Consider the following 21,828-nt stretch of genomic DNA (forward strand, 5'->3'; position numbering starts at 1 on the left):
GCGGGGGGTGACCGGAGGAAACGGAGAAAATATCGGGACTGGGGGGCGGGGGAAGCGCAACCCCCCCCCCAACCCGCCGGAGCCGCAGTATCGGGACAATTGGCCTCCGGAGCGCGCATCACTCGGGGCGCGGGACAAAGAGCTAAACATCAGGACAGTCCCGGTCCTATCGGGGGGTCCGGTCACCCTAGCGCAGGTGGGGGCCGGGCGCCCCAGGCAGGGCGCGGGGGAGACCCAGCTCCAATCCCGATTTACATCCCTAGTCAAGAAGACTCCATTTAATCATGGATTTCGGCAGGAAAGCGCATTCCCCGGGGTGGTTATTACCTGAATACATATTCCTCGCAACTTTCGGAAACCGGTGTAGGGTTCATTTTTAGAAGGGGGACACTCTACATTTTTAAACAGTGATTTATTTTGAAAACTTTCCAGGTTTAGTTTTACAGCGATGTCAGACAATGATCGTTTGGTTATTTCATTTACCAAAGGTAACTGAAGCAGATAGTTATGAAGCCATTGGGAGGTGAACTATCTCCAATTCAACAAGTTAATCAGGAATATTTGGAGGATTTTCTTGCCAGGCTGTATTAGGAGGAGAACATCACCAGACAGACATTGTTTTAAATTGGTTTATTAAACTAAAACAACAATGTTAAGTATGCTGGATTTTTTTCTTCAACAGCAAACATATAATATTTTAACAAAACAAGCATATGAATTTTTGAATTTAGTTAAACATTCATAAAAAGAACAGGAGGAGTTGTGGCACCTTAGAGACTAACCAATTTATTAGAGCACAAGCTTTCCTGAGCTACAGCTCACTTCATCGGATGCATGCCGTGGAAACCGCAGCAGACTTTAACAGTTTCCAGGATATGCATCCGATGAAGTGAGCTGTAGCTCACGAAAGCTTATGCTCAAATAAATTGGTTAGTCTCTAAGGTGCCACAAGTACTCCTTTTCTTTTTGCGAATACAGACTAACACGGCTGTTACTCTGAAACCTTAAACATTCATGTTTTTTAAAATCAAGTTTGCTTGTGTTAAAATTGTTTTTAACTAAAATAGTTAAATGAAATCTTTTTTTAAAAAAACAACAACAAACTTTAAAAACAAGAACAACCATTTTTGCTCTTAACAAGCATGTTATCTCTGGAGACACAAATCCACAGTTTGAGAACTGCAAAACTAAGCATCTCTGATGGTGTCTTCTAGACTGAGCACTGAGTCCCATTGGGGAGCTGGAAAGATTAACCTAAATAATCTATACAGAAGCCCCTGGAACCCCATAAAATTGGGTCCCTAATCCATGAACTATTGGAAATCATTTACAAAACTTTTCTTAAACATGACATGAATGTATTGTCTCATACTATAGAATTACAGTTTATAATCCCTATTCCATGATGAGATATCTTTGAGCTATAATGTATCTTAATTAAAACTTTTAGATAGGTTTTTTCCTCAAAAAGCATTTTATCAAAGAAATCCAATTTAAATTTTAAAAACTCTGTTGTTTTTTTTTATTTTTAAAAAAAGTCTGATTTGTATCCACTCAGATTTCCATCCCAAATGCTGAAAGAACTGACCCAGGAGATTGCTAGTCTGGTAGAAAGGATTTTTAATAATAATACATAATGTCATACCTATATTTAAGAAATGGGAAAAAAGTGATTGGGGCGATTACAGACCTGTTAGTCTAACCTGAGTAGTAGGGAAGATTTTGGAACAAACTATGAAGGAAAATAATTCAATTCATGGAGGTAAACAGAAAAAGGGGTTTTGATGCAACATGAGTTTACCAAAGGTAGATTGTGTCAGACTAACCTGATTTCCTTCTTTGAGAAAATCATTGATTTCTTACATAAGGAAATGCAGGAGATCTGATGATACACCTGGCCTTCTAGAAAGCATTTGACAGGGCACCACATGGGAAATCATTATTCAGCTTAGAGAAGATGGGGGATTAGTACAAGACCTGCAAAGAACTGGCTAACGGGGGGGAGGCAAAGGTTTGTGCTGAAAGGTGACCCCGCGGACTGGAAGGAGATGATCAGTGGAGTCCCTCAAGGATCAGTCTTGGGAGCAGTCTGAGTCCACATTGTTTAGGAATGATTTGAGCACACAGAGTAGGAGTGCGCTAATTTGCTGATTCTCACGGATCCACAGGATCTGCGCTTTGCCCCAGCTTTTTGACAGTCTCCTGGGGGAATCCCTTCAGCGGCCTGGGGCGGGTGAAAGTGCCATGGGAGGTGCTGGCTTGCAAACCCTGTGGCTGGAACCGCAGGTTCTCGCCCCTAAGGGGGCGGAGGTCGGGGGGCTCCCGGCCAATGGGGGCTGCGGGCCAGAGCGGCCCGGCCGTAAGGGTGTCTCGGAGCCACTAGCCGGGGGGGCCGGGCAGGACGGCCGGGACTCGGGTGAGTGGGCAACACCAGCTCTTTCCTGCCCTGCCAGCGGCAGCCCTCGGCCACGGGGCTCGTTTCCCCTCAGCCCCAGGCTGGAGAGCAGCGGGTGAGCTGGTTTCTGTCTGTCCCCGGGGGCTGCCCCCGCTCGCCGTGAGCGGCGGCTGCATGGCCCGGGCGCGGAGTGAGCGCGCTGCGGGTCTCTACTTTACGCACACACGTGTGTGTTGGCTCCGGACTGGCAGTGGCTGCTTGGGCCAGGAGATCTGACGGGAAAGTGCATGCCCAGGAAGCGGCTTGTGAGAAGGGCAGGGCGGATTTGGTGCAGTCTCACTTTCTTGCGTCTTGTGTGAAATCTGCGAAGGGGCAGGACCTGGCTAAGTACTCGTTTACATTAATGTAATGGGAGGGAGATTCCCAAACCTGAGCCATCCTTTGTAGGTGACAAATCTGAGGAATTGTCACAGATTGAAGTGACACTAGAGGAGGGTTTGGAATTAATTGAGACACGTAACAGGAACAAGTCACCGGGCCCGGATGGCATTCACCCACGAGTTCCGAAAGAACGCCAATGGGAAATTGCAGAACTATTAACTATGGTTTCTAACCGGTCCTTTAAATCAGCTACTGTACCCAGTGACTGGAAGATAGCTAAGGTAACACCAATATTTAAGAAGGGCTCTAGAGGTGGCCCAGCAATTACAGACCGGTAAGTCTAACATCAGTACCGGGCAAATTAGTTGAAACAATCATAAAGAATAAAATTGTCAGACACCTAGAAAAACATAAATTGTTGGGCAAAAGTCAACATGGCTTCTGTAAAGGGAGATCATGTCTTACTGATCTCTTAGAGTTCTTTGAGGGGGTCAACAAACATGTGGACAAGGGGGATCCAGTGGACATAGTGTACTTAGATTTCCAGAAAGCCTTTGACAAGGTCCCTCACCAAAGGCTCTTACGTAAATTAAGTTGTCATGGGATAAGAGGGAAGATCCTTTCATGGATTGAGAACTGGTTAAAAGACAGGGAACAAAGGGTAGGAATAAATGGTAAATTTTCAGAATGGAGAGGGGTAACTAGTGGTGTTCCCCAAGGGGCAGTCCTAGGACCAATCCTATTCAACTTATTCATAAATGATCTGGAGAAAGGAGTAAACAGTGACGTGGCAAAGTTTGCAGATGATACTAAACTGCTCAAGATAGTTAAGACCAAAGCAGACTGTGAAGAACTTCAAAAAGAACTCACAAAACTAAGTGATCGGGCAACAAAAGGGCAAATGAAATTTAATGTGTGTAAATGTAAAGTAATGCACATTGGAAAAAATAACCCCAACTATACGTACAATATGATGGGGGCTAATTTAGCTACAACTAATCAGGAAAGAGATCTTGGCGTCATCGTGGATAGTTCTCTGAAGACGTCCACGCAGTGTGTAGCAGCAGTCAAAAAAGCGAACAGGATGTTAGGAATCATTAAAAAAGGGATAGAGAATAAGACGGAGAATATCTTATTGCCCTTGTATAAATCCATGGTATCCCACATCTTGAATACTGCGTACAGATGTGGTCTCCTCATCTCAAAAGAGATATACTGGCATTAGAAAAGGTTCAGAGAAGGGCAACTAAAATGATGAGGGGTTTGGAACGGGTCCCATATGAGGAGAGATTAAAGAGGCTAGGACTTTTCAGCTTGGAAAAGAGGAGACTAAGGGGGGAATATGATAGAGGTCTATAAAATCATGAGTAGTGTGGAGAAAGTGAATGAGGAAAAGTTATTTACTTGTTCCCATAATATAAGAACTAGGGGCCACCAAATGAAATTAATGGGCAGCAGGTTTAAAACAAATAAAAGGAAGTTCTTCTTCACACAGCGCACAGTCAACTTGTGGAACTCCTTGCCTGAGGAGACTGTGAAGGCTATGACTATAACAGGGTTTAAAAGAGAACTAGATAAATTAATGGAGGTTATTAAGTCCATTAATGGCTATTAGCCAGGATGGGTAAGGAATGGTGTCCCTAGCCTCTGTTTGTCAGAGGGTGGAGATGGATGGCAGGAGAGAGCTCACTTGATCATTACCTGTTAGGTTCACTCCCTCTGGGGCACCTGGCATTGGCCACTGTTTGCAGACAGGATGCTGGGCTGGGTGGACCTTTGGTCTGACCCAGTGTGGCCATTCTTATGTTCTTATTAGAAAGTTGCTGTGGTTCTTCTCCCCCTCCCCCCTTCCCCGAAGCTAATGGTTAAGATGTTGCAAAGGGCTGTGTGGACCCCTTAAACCAGGCTTGTTTCATTAGGAATTGCCTTAAGCTAAGTTGAAGTAAGCCGCTCTTAAACCGAAATACAGTAAGTGTGTGCACAGAGAGCTTGGAACTGATTTGATGAAAAAGCAAGTGGAGAAAACAGACCCACCCTCAGGGACTGAGCATCAGCTGACATAGAAGGGAACAAGGATTGATCTTGACTTAACTTCTAGGTCGACACAGCCATGGGGGGGCGGGGCGGGGGGAAGCTCCCTACAGTGGTGCTGGAACAATTTTTATAGTGGGGGTGCGGAAGATGGAAACCAGGTGTTTGGTGTTTGTTACTACTTCAAGCTGGGGGTGCAGCAGCACCCATAATTCCAGCACCTATGGTTTGTGTGTCGCTCCTCACCTCCAGCAGCTGGCCTAAGCCTGCCCCAAGACCCCAGAGGCCAAGGAAGTACAGATGTAAGTGTGGGGGACCCAGGCTTCTCTGAACCGGGTTTGTCAAGGTTCCTCCCCCACTCTGAACTCTAGGGTACAGATGTGGGAACCTGCATGAAAAACCTCCTAAGCTTATCTTTACCAGCTTAGGTCAAAACTTCCCCAAGGTACAAAATATTCCACCCTTTGTCCTTGGATTGGCTGCTACCACCGCCAAACTAATACTGGTTACTGGGGAAGAGCTGTTTGGACGCGTCTTTCCCCCAAAAATACTTCCCAAAACCTTGCACCCCACTTCCTGGACAAGGTTTGGTAAAAAGCCTCACCAATTTGCCTAGGTGACTACAGACCCAGACCCTTGGATCTTAAGAACAATGAACAATCCTCCCAACACTTGCACCCCCCACTTTCCTGGGAAATGTTGGATAAAAAGCCTCACCAATTTGCATAGGTGACCACAGACCCAAACCCTTGGATCTGAGAACAATGAAAAAGCATTCAGTGTTTTACAAGAAGACTTTTAATAAAAATAGAAGTAAATCGAAATAAAGAAATCCCCCCTGTAAAATCAGGATGGTAGATACCTTACAGGGTAATTAGATTCAAAAACATAGAGAACCCCTCTAGGCAAAACCTTAAGTTACAAAAAAGATACACAGACAGAAATAGTTATTCTATTCAGCATAGTTCTTTTCTCAGCCATTTAAAGAAATCATAATCTAACACATACCTAGCTAGATTACTTACTAAAAGTTCTAAGACTCCATTCCTGGTCTATCCCCGGCAAAGACAGACTATAGACAGACACACAGACCCTTTGTTTCTCTCCCTCCTCCCAGCTTTTGAAAGTATCTTGTCTCCTCATTGGTCATTTTGGTCAGGTGCCAGCGAGGTTACCTTTAGCTTCTTAACCCTTTACAGGTGAGAGGAGCTTTCCCCTGGCCAGGAGGGATTTCAAAGGGGTTTACCCTTCCCTTTATATTTATGACAGGGTTTAACCCCTCTGAGCCCAGCTCTTATTCTCTAACTTTTTCCCTCTCTTCTCCCCCCACCCCGTCACCTTTTTTCACTTGTGTTCTTTTCTTGCTCTCTGCCTTTTTTCTCCGTGTTTCTCTCTCTTTTTGTTTCTCTCCTGGTTTTTTCTCGCGTTCTTCACCCCCCTCCCCCACATAGACAGAGAGAAAAGATTGTTTTCTTGATTTCCTCCCTCTCCCATTTTTATTGTAATTTTTGTTTGTAACTTTGTTCATATGTCAGTATAAACAGGCAGCAAAATCCCTTCTCCCAGAAGCTGGAGGGGTGAGTCTGGCCTGGGGGACTTCAGTCTGTCTGTCCCCCGATGTCTGTCCCGTTCAAAGGTTTTGATTGCAGCCATCACTGTAGTATCTAAGGATTCTCCTGCTCGGCTTTTAAAATGATGCCCCATCTGACATTGTGAAAGGTGGATGCCTGGACGTTGCACGGGTAGGGGAGCATATGAACGTGGGGGGATGGGGACAGATGGGGTTGCATGCCAGTGGATTCATATCTGTGAGACGTGCACATCCTGGGTGGGGCACGTGTGTACGAGGAGATGGCTTAGTCCAGGACAGTATTCAGTATTGCATCACCCCATACGAGTTCAGCTGAGTGATGCTGGACCTGCTTCCTCCTGGTCTGACACCGATGACTAATCCGTGCCATTGTGTCATTGAACACAGCTGTTGGCAGTCGGGCTCAGACATGGTGGAATTTTGCTCCTGCATGAATGAGTCGCTGCTACCTGGCTAACGCATTTCTCCTCCCAGTCGCAGGAGTGAAGCACTAGAGGAATGTGCATAGGCAACTTCTTACCCTGAAAAGTCACACTGAAGCCTGTGTCAGCTCAGACATGGTTACACCCTGCCCCCTTTTTGCCCCCATCAATTCTAGTCTCTTGTCTGTAGTCTAATCTGTTCCTGGGCTGCGGGGTGCCAGCAGCCCGCATGCCAACAGCTTCCTATGGATGGTTGAAATATGTGAGGAAGACTTATTCACGAAAGTCATGGCTTTACAAGTTCAGGCCTTTGCTGGACTCCTCTTTACACAATGGAAGGAGAACTATTATGTCCTCTATGGCTGCAGATGCTGGGCCAGTTTCTCCATGTCCTGCATTTTGTGTAGTCACTTGCAAAGGAGAAAGTTCAAATTAGAATAGCAGAGATTTTCACTCCCTTTGCATTGGTGTTACTGACCATGCAAGTGCAGGGCACTGGTGATGTCACGGCAGAGTTAGGAAGGCAGGTGCAGCCTTACACCATATAATGGCAGACAGCTAAAACGTGACACATTTTATAAGTGCTTGTATACAAATGCTAGATGTCTAAATACTAAGATGGGTGAACTGGACTGTCTGGTATTAAATGAGGATACTGATATAACAGGCATCACAGATGTGACCAGCGCCTATCATGCTGACCAACAGAGTCTCGTCTGTTTCCTTGCGTTTCTCTGGGCTGGGTCCCACTGTTGTTGCAGTCTAAGTATAAGACAAGAGACTCTAAGTACGTTGACACAGCAGCTGGCAGCAGCCTCCCGGCCTGGGTAGATGGTGTCATGCTCACAGGGCTCGAGCTAGCATGCTACCAGTAGCCATGTAGCTGTTGTGGCTCGGGCCATAATTTGGGTCCTCCAGCCCACCTGACCCCTGGGTCTGAGCCCAGGTGGCTCGCTGGAGTCTCTTCTGGAGCTGCGAGGCCCACGCTGCTATTTTTAGCGTGCTGGCTTGAGCCTCGCTGGTGTAAGTCTGTCTGCCCGGGCTGGGGGGCGCACTGCCAGCTGCAGTGTGGCCGGTCCCTGGCCCCCACGGGCATGTCTTCCCGTGTGTGTGCACAGCACCCGCACAATGGGGCCCTGGTCCATGGTAGGGTCCTGAGGCATTGCCATAATATTACTGATAAACTATCCTGTAAAATGACCCGAGCGCTGAGCTGGCCTCTCTTCCCAAGCGGATCAGCATGCCAGGGTTACTAGGACGGTTTGGACTTTCTGTGCAGGAGTCCTGCAGACGTATGTGATGGGATTACTTTTTTTTTTTTTTTTAACAGGAAGTTTGGGAGAAGGTCTGAGAAATGGTAGCGCACAGCAGCGTTTGGGTATTGGCTGGACTTTTGCCCGTTGTCCTGGCAGGTAAGGTGACCAATCTACTCTCTTGCTACCGCTTCACCAAACTGGAGAAAGTCCCACGGTTTCCCCTCATGTCTCTGTAGCTCTTCAAACACTCTAGTCTTCAGTGTCCCTGACTTGCCACCCCGGTGCCATGGGGGTAACCGGGTGGGCGGCTCTGTGCTAATAGATCTCATTGCTGCAGGGCAGCTGTTCCCAGAGCCGGCTCCGTGCTCTTGCTCAACTTTCTATGGATACGTAAATGCACCCAGCCCTGCTTCCTGCCCCTCTGTGTACCCTTGGTCTGTCCAGACAGGTGAAATGTCTGCCCGTGTCCCCACGGACACCTACACTGCCTCTATCCAGCACGTGCTAAAATGATGTGCCTTGCCCCAGTCTGGCTGTCCCTGCACCAGATCCCTACTAACTAGGGTTGTCAACTCTGACTGAAGCTATTCCAGGAGATTGTTTTCCCCCCGCAACATGACAATGTAATTTTCTTAAAATAGCCCATTAAAATCTCCTGGGCTGGTTTCAGTGATCACCGTACAGCCACCGCAGTTAATCAATGTCGATTCCAGGAGACTCCAGGCCAATCCGGGAGAGTTGACAACCCTAATCCTAACCCCCACCCTCCGCCGTGTCCCCTTCCAACGTAAGCGCCTCTCGGTGCTGATTTAGTAACACCCCCTCCCCGCGCGGCAGAGGCAAGGTTGATGGAGTTAGGCCGATGCCGTGTCAGTGTAGACACGGCGTCGCTTGTGCCGATTGTTCCTGGCTCTCCGGAACCGTCACACAATGGCCCACGCTGACAGCAGAATCGCTACAGCGCACCAGGTGAGAACGCGCACGGCCGACACAAGGGGCCACGTGTGCGCCTCAACTGCGGTGGCTGTATGTTGATGTACGTTAGGTTGACGTAATCTGCCCTGGTTCTTCGGCCAGCCCTACACGACAGACTCACGCGGGTATAACTGCATTGCTCAGAGCTGTGAAATATCCCCACCCGCAGCAACGTAATCCTGCAACCGAACCCCCGGCGTAGGCGAGAGCTTCTCCCGTCACAGAGCTACCACCTCTGGCAGAAGTGGATTAACCACGCTGGTGGGAGAAGCTCTCCCGTCGGCCTAGGAGCACAGCGTCACTGCTGCAGCCTTACAAGTGTAACCTGCCCTTGGTCTTTCCTCTCTAGTACAGAGTCTGCACCCTACAAATCACTTTCTTTTCCCTCCAGCTGGGAAGCACTGGGTGTAAAAATACGTGATGAAACCACTCATGCCAAGCTCCTTTAGTTCCTTTCTCTGACACCACAGCTGGGTGGGCAGTGGAAACGAGGTGGTAACACAGCAGTGCCCGTGATTAAACTCCCCGTAACTCCACTAACTTCGGGGGGTTGCCTGGGCTGTGTTTAGCCAATGGAGCGACTTCTTCATGCTGTTCTAGGACTTTACAAGTTCTTCCCCTTCTCTCTTTGTGCACAGGAATTGTCCTCTCACATCAGACCAGTCGTCCATTTAGCACAGTAGCACGTGGTCCAGAGAACAGTAAAAGAACCAGCCTTATGTGTTGACCCCATCACAGGGGTTCGCTCCCTGCTAGTGGCGCCTCCTGCTGGCCGTCCTGGAGATTAGCTCCAGCCAGGCATTGCGCCCTCCGCTCGCGGTGCCTCTCCTGTCGTCCTCTAGCCCTGCGGACCCCTCTCCCTCTCCAGGAACTGCAGCCTCCTCTCCGTCACTCGGTCCTCTGGGCACGTCGCCATACATGTCCCCCCCTCCGCCTTCCCGGGTATCAAAGTCTCTCTTGACAAATGGGCTCTGGCAGTCTTCCTGCTCCTTGCCCTGCTCATGCCACGTCATCAGTGGCTGGTCGCGGGCCCTGGCCCCGCTTCTACTCCAGATCCTGGCTCACAGGCCTTCTCATTGGGAGCCAAGGTTCGACTTACCCCATACCTTGCTGCTTTCCCCCTGAGCCTTGCCTGCCTCTCTGGCTCTCCCCCTTCTCTGGGCTTGCCAAGCCACACTCCCAACTCCCCCCTCTCAGGGAGTAACCATGGACTACCCACTGTAGCCCCAAACACACCTCCCTTCTGCCAGGGAGCGAGTTCAGACTTCTGCCCTGCAGCCCCCTTCTGCTCTCAGCTCCTGGACTTTCTACAGGCCCTGCCTGTTCCTGACCAGCTGAGCCTCATTTAATCAACCCCCCCTCCCTGGCTCCTCCTCCAGGTGCAGCTTGGGTAGTTACTTGGCCCACCTACCACCTTTGCCCCTTTAGGCCTTGTGTGGGGTGGACACCCTGTCACTCCCCCCATAGTCCTATTTCTGCATGTCTTTTCCATATCCCTGAACCAGCCTCCCAGATGGAGGAGTTTTATCCCTTATTAATCCTGTTTTATGCAACACTGCCTTCGAGACTTATTGGAATAATAGGAAAATCCTTTGTTTGAGTCCTGGAGGAAGCTGCTCCCCTAGGCGAGACACCTGTAGCTTCCGGGAAACTTCCCTGACCTGAGAAAGAGGGTACCAGAGTTCAGGTCTCCTGTCTAGCTGCTGTTCTTAGTCCCATGCATGTATTGCCCAATGCCACGAACCCCAGCCTTTGCAGGCAGCTGCTGAATGCCCCCACCACACCAACATTTCAAAACAATAATCTAGAAGTGAGTTCAAAGCAGCTCACAGCTGACCCCGAACTCGGGTCTCTGTCATGACAAACCCTGATCTTATCACCGCACCTCACTGGTTTTCAGAGTGGGGAGCCAAACCAGGTTTAGTCTCTCTAACTTCTCCCGGAGCCAGGGAGAGAATCCAGGATTCCTGAACACCAGGATTCTACTGATGACTAGTAAATGGTTGTGTAGCCCATTGGGGTTGTCTGTCAAGGCCTCCGCTGGTGGCTGGCCTGCAGAGGAGCTAGCAATTACTCCAGGGCCCTGTCGCTCAAATAGTGAGGTCCTAGCACAGGGCTCTGATGGTCAGGGGCTCAAGCCCTGCTGCTGGTCTCTGGGTTGGGAAGGAACGGGATGGCTGCATGTCATTCACACGGTGCAAAGGCCTCTGTAAAGGAGATGATGTACTGAACTGTGATGAGCTGTACATCCTGGTGGGAATCTGCACGCATCAGGCATGTGTTACATATTTGGCTTGTATAACTGAATGGGGGGACGTGGGGTTTTGTGACGCATCCCTGTATGGTCACGCCCCACAGGTGGAGAGTCTGTGACAGCTCACTGTTGGAGGTCTGTCAAAGATGGGAGCTGAGCATTGACGTGTGTTATCGACAGCATTGTGGACAAGATGTGGATGGACAGGAACACAGGGGCCGTTCTACTTAGCTACGTCCCTCTGTGCTTTTAAGACTTCGGGTGGACGGGTTATGTCCTGAGGCAACTTAGCTGCCCCTGAACCTTTGGTTCTTGACTTCTCGTTAGAAGAAGCCAGCCATGGCCCTAGCCATGACCCCAGCCAGCCATGACCCTAGAGGCTGTATCCCTTGACAAGGGTAATAGAAATTGTTTCAGCTGACTTTGAGTAATGCCATGTTCTCCTTCTCTCTTTCAGCCTGTGACCATGTTGGAATTGAAGCGGATGTCGGTGAAGATGTGCTCCTGCCCTGCATTGTCAAACGTGGAGACGCTATCAGTCTTTCAAACCCTACAGTTAACTGGCAAGTTAACTGGTTAAATGGGAGTTGTGAAGTCGTGAACAGCTTCCACTATGGCCAGAACCATCCAGAGTATCAGTGTGGACAATATAAGGGGAGAACGGAGTTCTCTTCTCAGGGATTGTCCGATGGCAACGCTTCTCTCCTCCTGAAGAATGTGACCCCCGCTGACTTTGGGAACTACACCTGTCATGCCAGTTTATATGAGAACACTCCCCAAACTTTACAGATTGTCCTGCTTATGCAGAAAAAGACCCAAGGTAGGTCAGCGACGTTCCCTTATCAACGGTGCTGTGATGGTTGTCCTTTCAGTGAGAATCCCACGAGCCCTTGAGCATAATTTTGGAGCAGGAGCCTGCTGTGATAAGTGACATTAAGAGAAGCATCCCGGGGATCAGTTTTTTCTCTCCATTACTCTGTGTCTACCACGATCTGTTATTAGAAGTAGAAATGGAGCTTTAACTGTCAGTGCCATGATGGGAGAAGGAAGTGTAGATCGAGTTGGGTTCTTCCTTCTCTCACTCCATCACCAGTAATAGGGACACTGCAGGGCGAATGATGCCCTCTTTTGATCCCCTGTAACCCCATTAGGCTTCCGTGGAAACGTTCCAGTGTAACTAGGGGCACAGTTTGCCATATCGGATCTCTATTTCTGGTGATGTTTGAGGCGGGAAGAGCCCAGCTTGACTCTCAGATCCCAGGATGGGTTTGCGGAGTCTGTCTCTGCCTCCTGGGGGTTTTCCCTACTGGCAGGCGCCGCAGACCCTGTGCTTAGAGGAGTGCAGTGTCTGGGATCGTGGTTGGTTCTGTAGGGGGGCCTAAGGTGTTAGCACGTCTCCTAGCATAGCTTTCTGCTTGGCCATTAGCACCAGGCCAGACACACTGTGTGGCCCAAAATGTGCTTTTTCAAGCCGTCTTTCGGATCATGTACTAAACACGCCAGAGATGCAGTGACGCATTTGAACTCCTTCTGGTGAGACAGGAAGCTCAGTCAAAGGTTTTCAGGGTTTGATTCATGTAGAACTCAGGGAATTTTTATCTTTCAATTTACGGGGAAATAAAAAGCACCAATCCTAAGTTCTAGGTGTTCTGTTATCTCCCTCTTTGTGACCCTCCATTCCCACCATCAGGCTTCCCTGATGCATTCAGGAAACTGAATTCTGGAATCTGTAACCCCAGGACTCCGATTTAATAAGGGACATGGGGGGTGTTTCGGATCCTGTAACTTCAGTGCTCCAATTCTGCCAATAGCATTGTGCCGGCACACGTGAGCGCTCTCCGGCTCACTGCTGCAGCTACCCATTCTGGCCAAACTTCTTCCCCACCCCATTTGCAATTTTGCTCTGGGTCACCTAATTGCTAGGCCATCAATCCATCTGCTACTGGCCACCTTGAGATGAGCCAGATCCTTGCTGTGTCTCAGCCTGCTGCTCTTATTGCTACCCACCTGGATGTCTAGTGTCCCTTCCCCTGAGCATTTCTGCATTTCCTGCCGAGTGCCACCACCATGTTCCCCATCTTTCCTGTGCATTCACTCCTGATTGCTCACCTGTGGGTTTTAAGCCCATAACCCTTATAGCAGAATGCCTGGCTGTATGGAGCAAGCTGTAGTAACAGCTAATTGCAACTGGGAGGGAGGGTTTATATTGGAAATGGCTGGAGGCAGTTCCAGCTTACTTAATCATTTTACTGTTTTGCAGGTGCAACTGTTCAGACAGATGCCTACGTTCCAGGAGGACATGAAAAACGACTCCGCGTTCGAAGCGTTTGCGTGCCATTGAGCGCACTAGTGATTCTTGTAGTAGGGAGCTTTGCAGGGTGCTGTTGGTGTAAAAAGAAGACTACGAAGGCTAAAGAAGGTATGTGCAATAGTGTGTGGGTGAGACGAGTCGTTTTAAAAATCAGTTTTCATTACAATGCCAAACCAGTAAAGAGAAACAAAGGTCCTGTCAACCATGATATCCCCTAGGCAGCAAGACAAAAATATTTGCAAAATAAGGTTTTAACCTATTTCTTCCTGAGACAAACAAATCTTAATATTTGCCCCTCGGGCAGCTGGAGCGTGCGTTACTAACATAAAGGCACTGAAGCACTATGGCCTAGTGGAAAGAGCACTGGACTGGGACTCTCGAGACCCAGAGTCTATTCCTGGCTCTGCCATTGGCCTGCTGGTTGACCTCGGGTAGGTCACGCCCCCGCTCTGTGCCTCAGTTTCCCCAACTGTAAAATAGGAATGACACTCCCTTGTAAAGCGCTTGGAGCTCTCTAGGTGAAGAGCAAGGTATTATGGAACAGTTGTAAAGGTTTAGTAATGCACTTGAAGACCTAAATAAGACCTTTACACAACAAAGGTATAGAGAGCTGAAGAGCATTTCAATAATGGTGTCTTATAGAGCTAGATAAGCCAATATCCAAGGCCGCTTCCTTATCTTACCCATCAAATTCTCTGCCTCTTAGCCTGCGATTCCAGAAAAGCACAAGCTAACAGGGCTCGGGGCTGGCTTTGCCGTGAGACCCGAGCAAGGGGCAGCTGGAGCAGCCCATAAGGCAGAGTGTGATTGTTGCTCCGAGGGGAAGAATCCAGTGGCAGGTCTGCACCTGGTGCAGGTACTTCCCCGGCATGCTGGCAGAACAGCGCTAGGTGGGGCTATGGAGGGTGGATGCAAAGCCCACTCTGCCCGCTCCACATCCTGTCCCCTCTGCTTGCACGGTGGGCCACATACCAGCTCCCCGGAGGCTGCTCTCCTCACCACGCTGCTACCTACGATCCAGGCAGCTGGACACGGGATTAAGGAGGTGACTTAAAGTTTAAAGAATCCGGTCACTAACCCTTCCCCAACCCCTCTGGCCAGCCCTGTGCAGAGACGTGTGACTCAATTAGGAATCGGGTTATAGCTGGATGGGGGAGAGGAGTAAAAAATGTTTCCTGGAGTTACCCAAAGTTCCTAAGGCTTCGCTGGTTATTAAAGCGTTCAGCCCTCGCTAAGGCTGGCAATGTGCTGGCTGCTGCTTCTCTGAGGAGCTGTCACTCCCTAAGCCGCGCTGGCTAGCGCTTGATGGCTCTCAGCGAATGTGCTTGTTCTCCCGTTTCCCTCCGTACCCTCCCCACGTTACCGGATGTCGGGATCTTCCTGGGGGCTGTGAGAACCCAAAAGGTTCCTGTGGGCGATGTGTGTGCAAAGCTGCATGCTCAGCACTTCTTTCAGCTCAGGTTCTACAGTCTAGTGTTTTCTTGTTTGTGTTTGGTGTGTATTTTTGCAGGTGATGAGGAAGCAGCTCAGGCAAGGGAGGAAGTCACATGCCTGGGGAACTCAGAAAATACTTCAAGGAACGTCCCTACACAGCACTGGGTAGCAAGGCTCGATCCTGGGAAGCAGTGACTGAAAACGGTTTTTGTGGGGGGTGGAGAGCAAGCAGCTGCACATGAGCTCCCGGTGTGATGCTGCTGTGGTCAAAAGGGCTAATGTGACCATTCGGTGCATGAGCAGGGATGCATCTTGAGCAGAACTACAGAGGGTATTTTACCTTTATATTTGGCACTGATGCAAATGCTGTTGGAATCCTGTGTCCAGTTGTGGTGCCCACCATTCCAGAGGGATGTTGATGATAAAGTGGAGAGGGCTCAGAGAAGAGCCACAAGAAGGATTAAAGGATGAGAAAACCCGCCGGACAGTGATAGACTAAAGGAGCTCAATCTGTTTAGCTTGACAAAGAGTAGGTCAAGGAGTGCCCTGATTACAGTCCAGGTATCTACATGGGGAAGAAATATTTAATAAATAATATTTAATAATATTTGTTCCTGAGACAGCAAAACTCTGTAGTGATGGGGGAGTGCCTGGTGCTAAGGTGGACTATCAAGGTCCTGAGGCACTATTCGCTCGCCGTGTCTTTTACCCTCATCGCTGACCAGGCCTCTCTGCAGGGCTGCATGCTCTGAGAGACATGAACCCCAGGTTGACCTGGCTCTGCAGCCCTATGTGCTTATGGTTCACCCCCAGTCCAGGGCCACCCCGGTGTGAATGTGGACTATATTTCTCATGAGGAGGGAGGCAAAGAGTGCACTGACTTCACTCTTGGGAGGGCTGGGGAGGTGTGTAACAGGACAGCCTGTCTCTGCAAGGACTGTGGGGACCAGGAAGCAGCCAAGCCCGTCCCACAGAGCAGCCCAGCAGCCCAGTGCTGGGAATCAGCCAACCTGGCTTGACAGCATTTAGAAACTGGGTCTGATTCCCAGCTGCAGCTGAGGGATATAAATGGAGGGTCCAGGAGAGGGCTGAGCATGCTGGTGCGACCCCCCCCACCCCCCCCTTAGACTGGGGAAGGTGGTCCAGAGCCTTTAGCTCCCACAGGCCTCACAGCATCAGCTGAGAACAGGGCAGTTGCTTTTTGTTATTCCATGTTTCCTTTTGGATGGTGTCACGGAGTCCCTGGGCGATGCTCTGGAACTGCTCCCCATGAAGCCAGTCAGGACTCTGGGGCAGTCGCCTTTCTGTGAGCAGCCTGTCTGCAGGACACACAGCTCACACAGCTTCCACCTTCCTGGGTCTGACCTCGGAGCATTCAGCATCCTCTGCCCCTCCGTGTGCTTCCCCACAGCGAGTCCGCTCAGGCGGGGTCCTGGGGAAGCCAGAGGGTCCTGCACCCCAACTTCGCAGTCAGACGTGACTCTCAGCCAGCCAGTAAAACAGAAGGTTTATTAGACGACAGGAACATGGTCTAACACAGAGCTTGCAGGTGCAGAGAACGGGACCCCTCAGCTGGGTCCATTTTGGGGGGCAGTGAGCCAGACAACCACGTCTGCACTTCACTCCATGTCCCAGCCAGCCCCAAACTGAAACTCCCTCCAGCCCCTCCTCCTCTGGGCTTTGTTCCTTTCCCGGGCCAGGTGGTCACCTGATTCCTTTGTTCTCCAACCCTTCAGCTCTCACCTTGCAGCGGGGGAGGGCCCAGGCCATCAGTGGCCAGGAAACAGGGTGTCGGCCATTCTCTGTGTCCAGACTCCTGCACACACCTGCCCTCTAGGGCTCTGCAATGATCATACACCCTTACTCCACCCCCTAGATACTTAAGAACTGCCTAGAGAAAACTGAGGCACCCCCACACTATTCAGAGGAAACATTAAGAACAGTCCCACTTCGTCACAGATGGATGCTGAGGAACACACCGATCCCTGAGCAAAGGGCTACAAACGGAACTGGGGGTGGCCAATTTTGTCCCAAAGTGGCAATGGGGGTCCACCAGCCTACCCTCATCTACAAAGGCATGAAACTGAATCAGTTGCACTGCTCTGATTGACAAATGACTATGTGTAGACAACGGAGGTTTCAGCTCCCACTTACAGTTTGCTTCAGGACTCTATTTTCTCCCCAGCTACAGCTTGCTCGCCTAGCACAGAAAACATCCATCTTTCTAGCACTAGCAGCCCATTGTTCAGGCCTGTTGCCAAAGTTCTAGAAAGCTGAATGAGGCAAATCTAAAGTACTTACACTCCAACGAATGAGAAAACTTTTAAAAATACTATCTCCACTCTACAGTGAGTCAGGAACGCTTGACTGGTCTTGCTATTCTTGCAATCGAACAAGACATCACTTTGTCTTTGTCATACGATGATATTATTACTGATTTTGCAGCCAAAAAGGCAAGAAAGATTGCTTTTAATTAAAAGCAAATCCTTGTTTCAATACCTCTTCATAGAAATGTCCAATAAAATGTTGACAAATTCAAAACATTATATTATTTGTATCATTCTGTCAATAAATCAGAATTTTTTCTATAGTGCTACTTCTTTAGTGCAAGTATAGTCCCTCAGCTTCATAGTGAGCTTAATTAGTTTAGGATGGTTTTAATAAAGGGCACGTGGCAAGGTTTCCATTACTGTCAGCTTATGTTTGTGTTGCTAAGAGCAAGTCGGGCATAGGGGGACCAGTTTCATAATACTGTGTAGGGCCCCATAAATCCTAAGCACGGCCCTGCATCCGACCTTAACATTGTCCAGTCCATAAATTGTGCCTTATTTTTGTTTGGAAAGATGTTAGCAATCGCAGCACATTTTGGGCACTGCCAGAAATACATGATAAATCACTGCCTCTAAAGTTCCATCAAAACCTGACATTTTCACAGCTCGAGCATGATCTGCTGCACAGATTCTTCACAAGGAAGTGTCCCTGGCCTTTTTAACTCATGTTAACCATGTATTTACTTTATAAAACTTGGACGAAACATTATCACAGCAGGCTCCTGCTTCAAAATTATGCTCAAGGGCTCGTGGGGTTCTCACTGAAAGGACAACCGTCACAGCACCGTTGATAAGGGAACGTCGCTGACCTACCTTGGGTCTTTTTCTGCATAAGCAGGACAATCTGTAAAGTTTGGGGAGTGTTCTCATATAAACTGGCATGACAGGTGTAGTTCCCAAAGTCAGCAGGGGTCACATTCTTCAGGAGGAGAGAAGCGTTGCCATCGGACAATCCCTGAGAAGAGAACTCCGTTCTCCCCTTATATTGTCCACACTGATACTCTGGATGGTTCTGGCCATAGTGGAAGCTGTTCACGACTTCACAACTCCCATTTAACCAGTTAACTTGCCAGTTAACTGTAGGGTTTGAAAGACTGATAGCGTCTCCACGTTTGACAATGCAGGGCAGGAGCACATCTTCACCGACATCCGCTTCAATTCCGACATGGTCACAGCCTGAAAGAGAGAAGAAGGACATGGCATTACTCAAAGTCAGCTGAAACAATTTCTATTACCCTTGTCAAGGGATACAGCCTCTAGGGCCGTGGCTGGCTGGGATCACAGTGCTAATTCTAATGAGAAGTCAAGAACCAAAGGTTCAGGGGCAGCTAAGTTGCCTCAGGACATAACCCGTCCACCCGAAGCCTTAAAAGCACAGAGGGACGTAGGTAAGGAGAACGGCCCCTGCGTTCCTGTCCATCCTCATCTTGTCCACAATGCTGTCGATAACACACGCCAATGCTCAGCTCCCATCTTTGACAGACCTCCAACAGCAATAGGTTCCCCAGTGTCATCACACTCGCAGGGAAACCCCAGAGGCTTGGCTGGCAGCAGATCCATCGCCACACATTCCATGCATTATGGATCAGACCAGAACACCCCAGCGTTGCTGAGGCCAACAGCAGGGCTTTGCTCAGTGAGTAAGAGACCTGCACCTGCCGGGGGGACACTTTCCTGCAGAAGCGGCTCCTGAAGGGCGTGGGAGGCAGTGACATCTCAGGAAATCATGTGTGTGCAGACCTACTGCACCCCCCTGCCTCTGGGATCCCCACTTCTGCCAGAATGAAGCCCCCCTCTCAACCTTTAAACATGCCGGAGTGGGACAGCTGCAAGCGGGACAGTCACCAGGTTGGCTGACAACGGGGATTGAACCAACGACCTCAGAGAAAAAAGCGGGAGCGAGTCTTTTGTAAAAGCTGTAAAGAGCCAGGCTCACAAGCAGTGAGCTGTCACAGACTCTCCACCTGTGGGGCGTGACCATACAGGGATGCGTCACAAAACCCCACGTCCCCCCATTCAGTTATACAAGCCAAATATGTAACACATGCCTGATGCGTGCAGATTCCCACCAGGATGTACAGCTCATCACAGTTCAGTACATCATCTCCTTTACAGAGGCCTTTGCACCGTGTGAATGACATGCAGCCATCCCGTTCCTTCCCAACCCAGAGACCAGCAGCAGGGCTTGAGCCCCTGACCATCAGAGCCCTGTGCTAGGACCTCGCTATTTGAGCTACAGGGCCCTGGAGTAATTGCTAGCTCCTCTGCAGGCCAGCCACCAGCGGAGGCCTTGACAGACAACCCCAATGGGCTACACAACCATTTACTAGTCATCAGTAGAATCCTGGTGTTCAGGAATCCTGGATTCTCTCCCTGGCTCCGGGAGAAGTTAGAGAGACTAAACCTGGTTTGGCTCCCCACTCTGAAAACCAGTGGGGTGCGGTGATAAGATCAGGGTTTGTCATGACAGAGACCCGAGTTCGGGGTCAGCTGTGAGCTGCTTTGAACTCACTTCTAGATTATTGTTTTGAAATGTTGGTGTGGTGGGGGCATTCAGCAGCTGCCTGCAAAGGCTGGGGTTCGTGGCATTGGGCAATACATGCATGGGACTAAGAACAGCAGCTAGACAGGAGACCTGAACTCTGGTACCCTCTTTCTCAGGTCAGGGAAGTTTCCCGGAAGCTACGGGTGTCTCGCCTAGGGGAGCAGCTTCCTCCAGGACTCAAACAAAGGATTTTCCTATTATTCCAATAAGTCTCGAAGGCAGTGTTGCATAAAACAGGATTAATAAGGGATAAAACTCCTCCATCTGGGAGGCTGGTTCAGGGATATGGAAAAGACATGCAGAAATAGGACTATGGGGGGAGTGACAGGGTGTCCACCCCACACAAGGCCTAAAGGGGCAAAGGTGGTAGGTGGGCCAAGTAACTGCCCAAGCTGCACCTGGAGGAGGAGCCAGGGAGGGGGTTTGATTAAATGAGGCTCAGCTGGTCAGGAACAGGCAGGGCCTGTAGAAAGTCCAGGAGCTGAGAGCAGAAGGGGGCTGCAGGGCAGAAGTCTGAACTCGCTCCCTGGGAGAAGGGAGGTGTGTTTGGGGCTACAGTGGGTAGTCCATGGTTACTCCCTGAGAGGGGGGAGTTGGGAGTGTGGCTTGGCAAGCCCAGAGAAGGGGGAGAGCCAGAGAGGCAGGCAAGGCTTAGGGGGAAAGCAGCAAGGTATGGGGTAAGTCGAACCTTGGCTCCCGATGAGAAGGCCTGTGAGCCAGGATCTGGAGTAGAAGCGGGGCCGGGGCCCGCGACCAGCCACTGATGACGTGGCATGAGCAGGGCAAGGAGCAGGAAGACTGCCAGAGCCCATTTGTCAAGAGAGACTTTGATACCCGGGAAGGCGGAGGGGGGGACATGTATGGCGACGTGCCCAGAGTGACGGAGAGGAGGCTGCAGTTCCTGGAGAGGGAGAGGGGTCCGCAGGGCTAGAGGACGACAGGAGAGGCACCGCGAGCGGAGGGCGCAATGCCTGGCTGGAGCTAATCTCCAGGACGGCCAGCAGGAGGCGCCACTAGCAGGGAGCGAACCCCTGTGATGGGGTCAACACATAAGGCTGGTTCTTTTACTGTTCTCTGGACCACGTGCTACTGTGCTAAATGGACGACTGGTCTGATGTGAGAGGACAATTCCTGTGTACAAAGAGAGAAGGGGAAGAACTTGTAAAGTCCTAGAACAGCATGAAGAAGTCGCTCCATTGGCTAAACACAGCAACCCCCCGAAGTTAGTGGAGTTACGGGGAGTTTAATCACGGGCACTGCTGTGTTACCACCTCGTTTCCACTGCCCACCCAGCTGTGGTGTCAGAGAAAGGAACTAAAGGAGCTTGGCATGAGTTGTTTCATCACGTATTTTTACACCCAGTGCTTCCCAGCTGGAGGGAAAAGAAAGTGATTTGTAGGGTGCAGACTCTGTACTAGAGAGGAAAGACCAAGGGCAGGTTACACTTGTAAGGCTGCAGCAGTGACGCTGTGCTCCTAGGCCGACGGGAGAGCTTCTCCCACCAGCGTGGTTAATCCACTTCCGCCAGAGGTGGTAGCTCTGTGACGGGAGCAGCTCTCGCCTACGCCGGGGGTTCGGTTGCAGGATTACGTTGCTGCGGGTGGGGATATTTCACAGCTCTGAGCAATGCAGTTATACCCGCGTGAGTCTGTCGTGTAGGGCTGGCCGAAGAACCAGGGCAGATTACGTCAACCTAACGTACATCAACATACAGCCACCGCAGTTGAGGCGCACACGTGGCCCCTTGTGTCGGCCGTGCGCGTTCTCACCTGGTGCGCTGTAGCGATTCTGTTGTCAGCGTGGGCCATTGTGTGACGGTTCTGGAGAGCCAGGAACAATCGGCACAAGCGACGCCGTGTCTGCACTGACATGGCATCGGCCTAACTCCATCAACCTTGACTCT

At 50.0% G+C, this 21,828-nt stretch overlaps 2 protein-coding genes across 2 annotated transcripts in view; one reads left to right on the top strand and one right to left on the bottom strand.

The window, feature by feature from the left end:
- The window catches only part of AHCYL2 (adenosylhomocysteinase like 2), a 493,940-nt gene that overhangs the window by 405,523 nt on the left and 66,589 nt on the right, over window positions 1–21,828 (bottom strand). The gene's annotated exons all lie outside the window — the stretch shown is intronic.
- LOC140907035 (uncharacterized) lies at window positions 8,148–15,657 on the top strand. Its single transcript, XM_073332148.2, has 4 exons — window positions 8,148–8,232; window positions 11,763–12,125; window positions 13,566–13,724; window positions 15,127–15,657. Exons 1-4 carry the CDS (start codon window positions 8,175–8,177, stop codon window positions 15,243–15,245), a joined length of 699 nt encoding a protein of 232 aa, XP_073188249.1. The 5' UTR covers window positions 8,148–8,174; the 3' UTR covers window positions 15,246–15,657.

The sequence above is a fragment of the Lepidochelys kempii genome, chromosome 1, assembly GCF_965140285.1.
Source record: "Lepidochelys kempii isolate rLepKem1 chromosome 1, rLepKem1.hap1, whole genome shotgun sequence".
Classification (NCBI taxonomy): Eukaryota; Metazoa; Chordata; order Testudines; family Cheloniidae; genus Lepidochelys; species Lepidochelys kempii.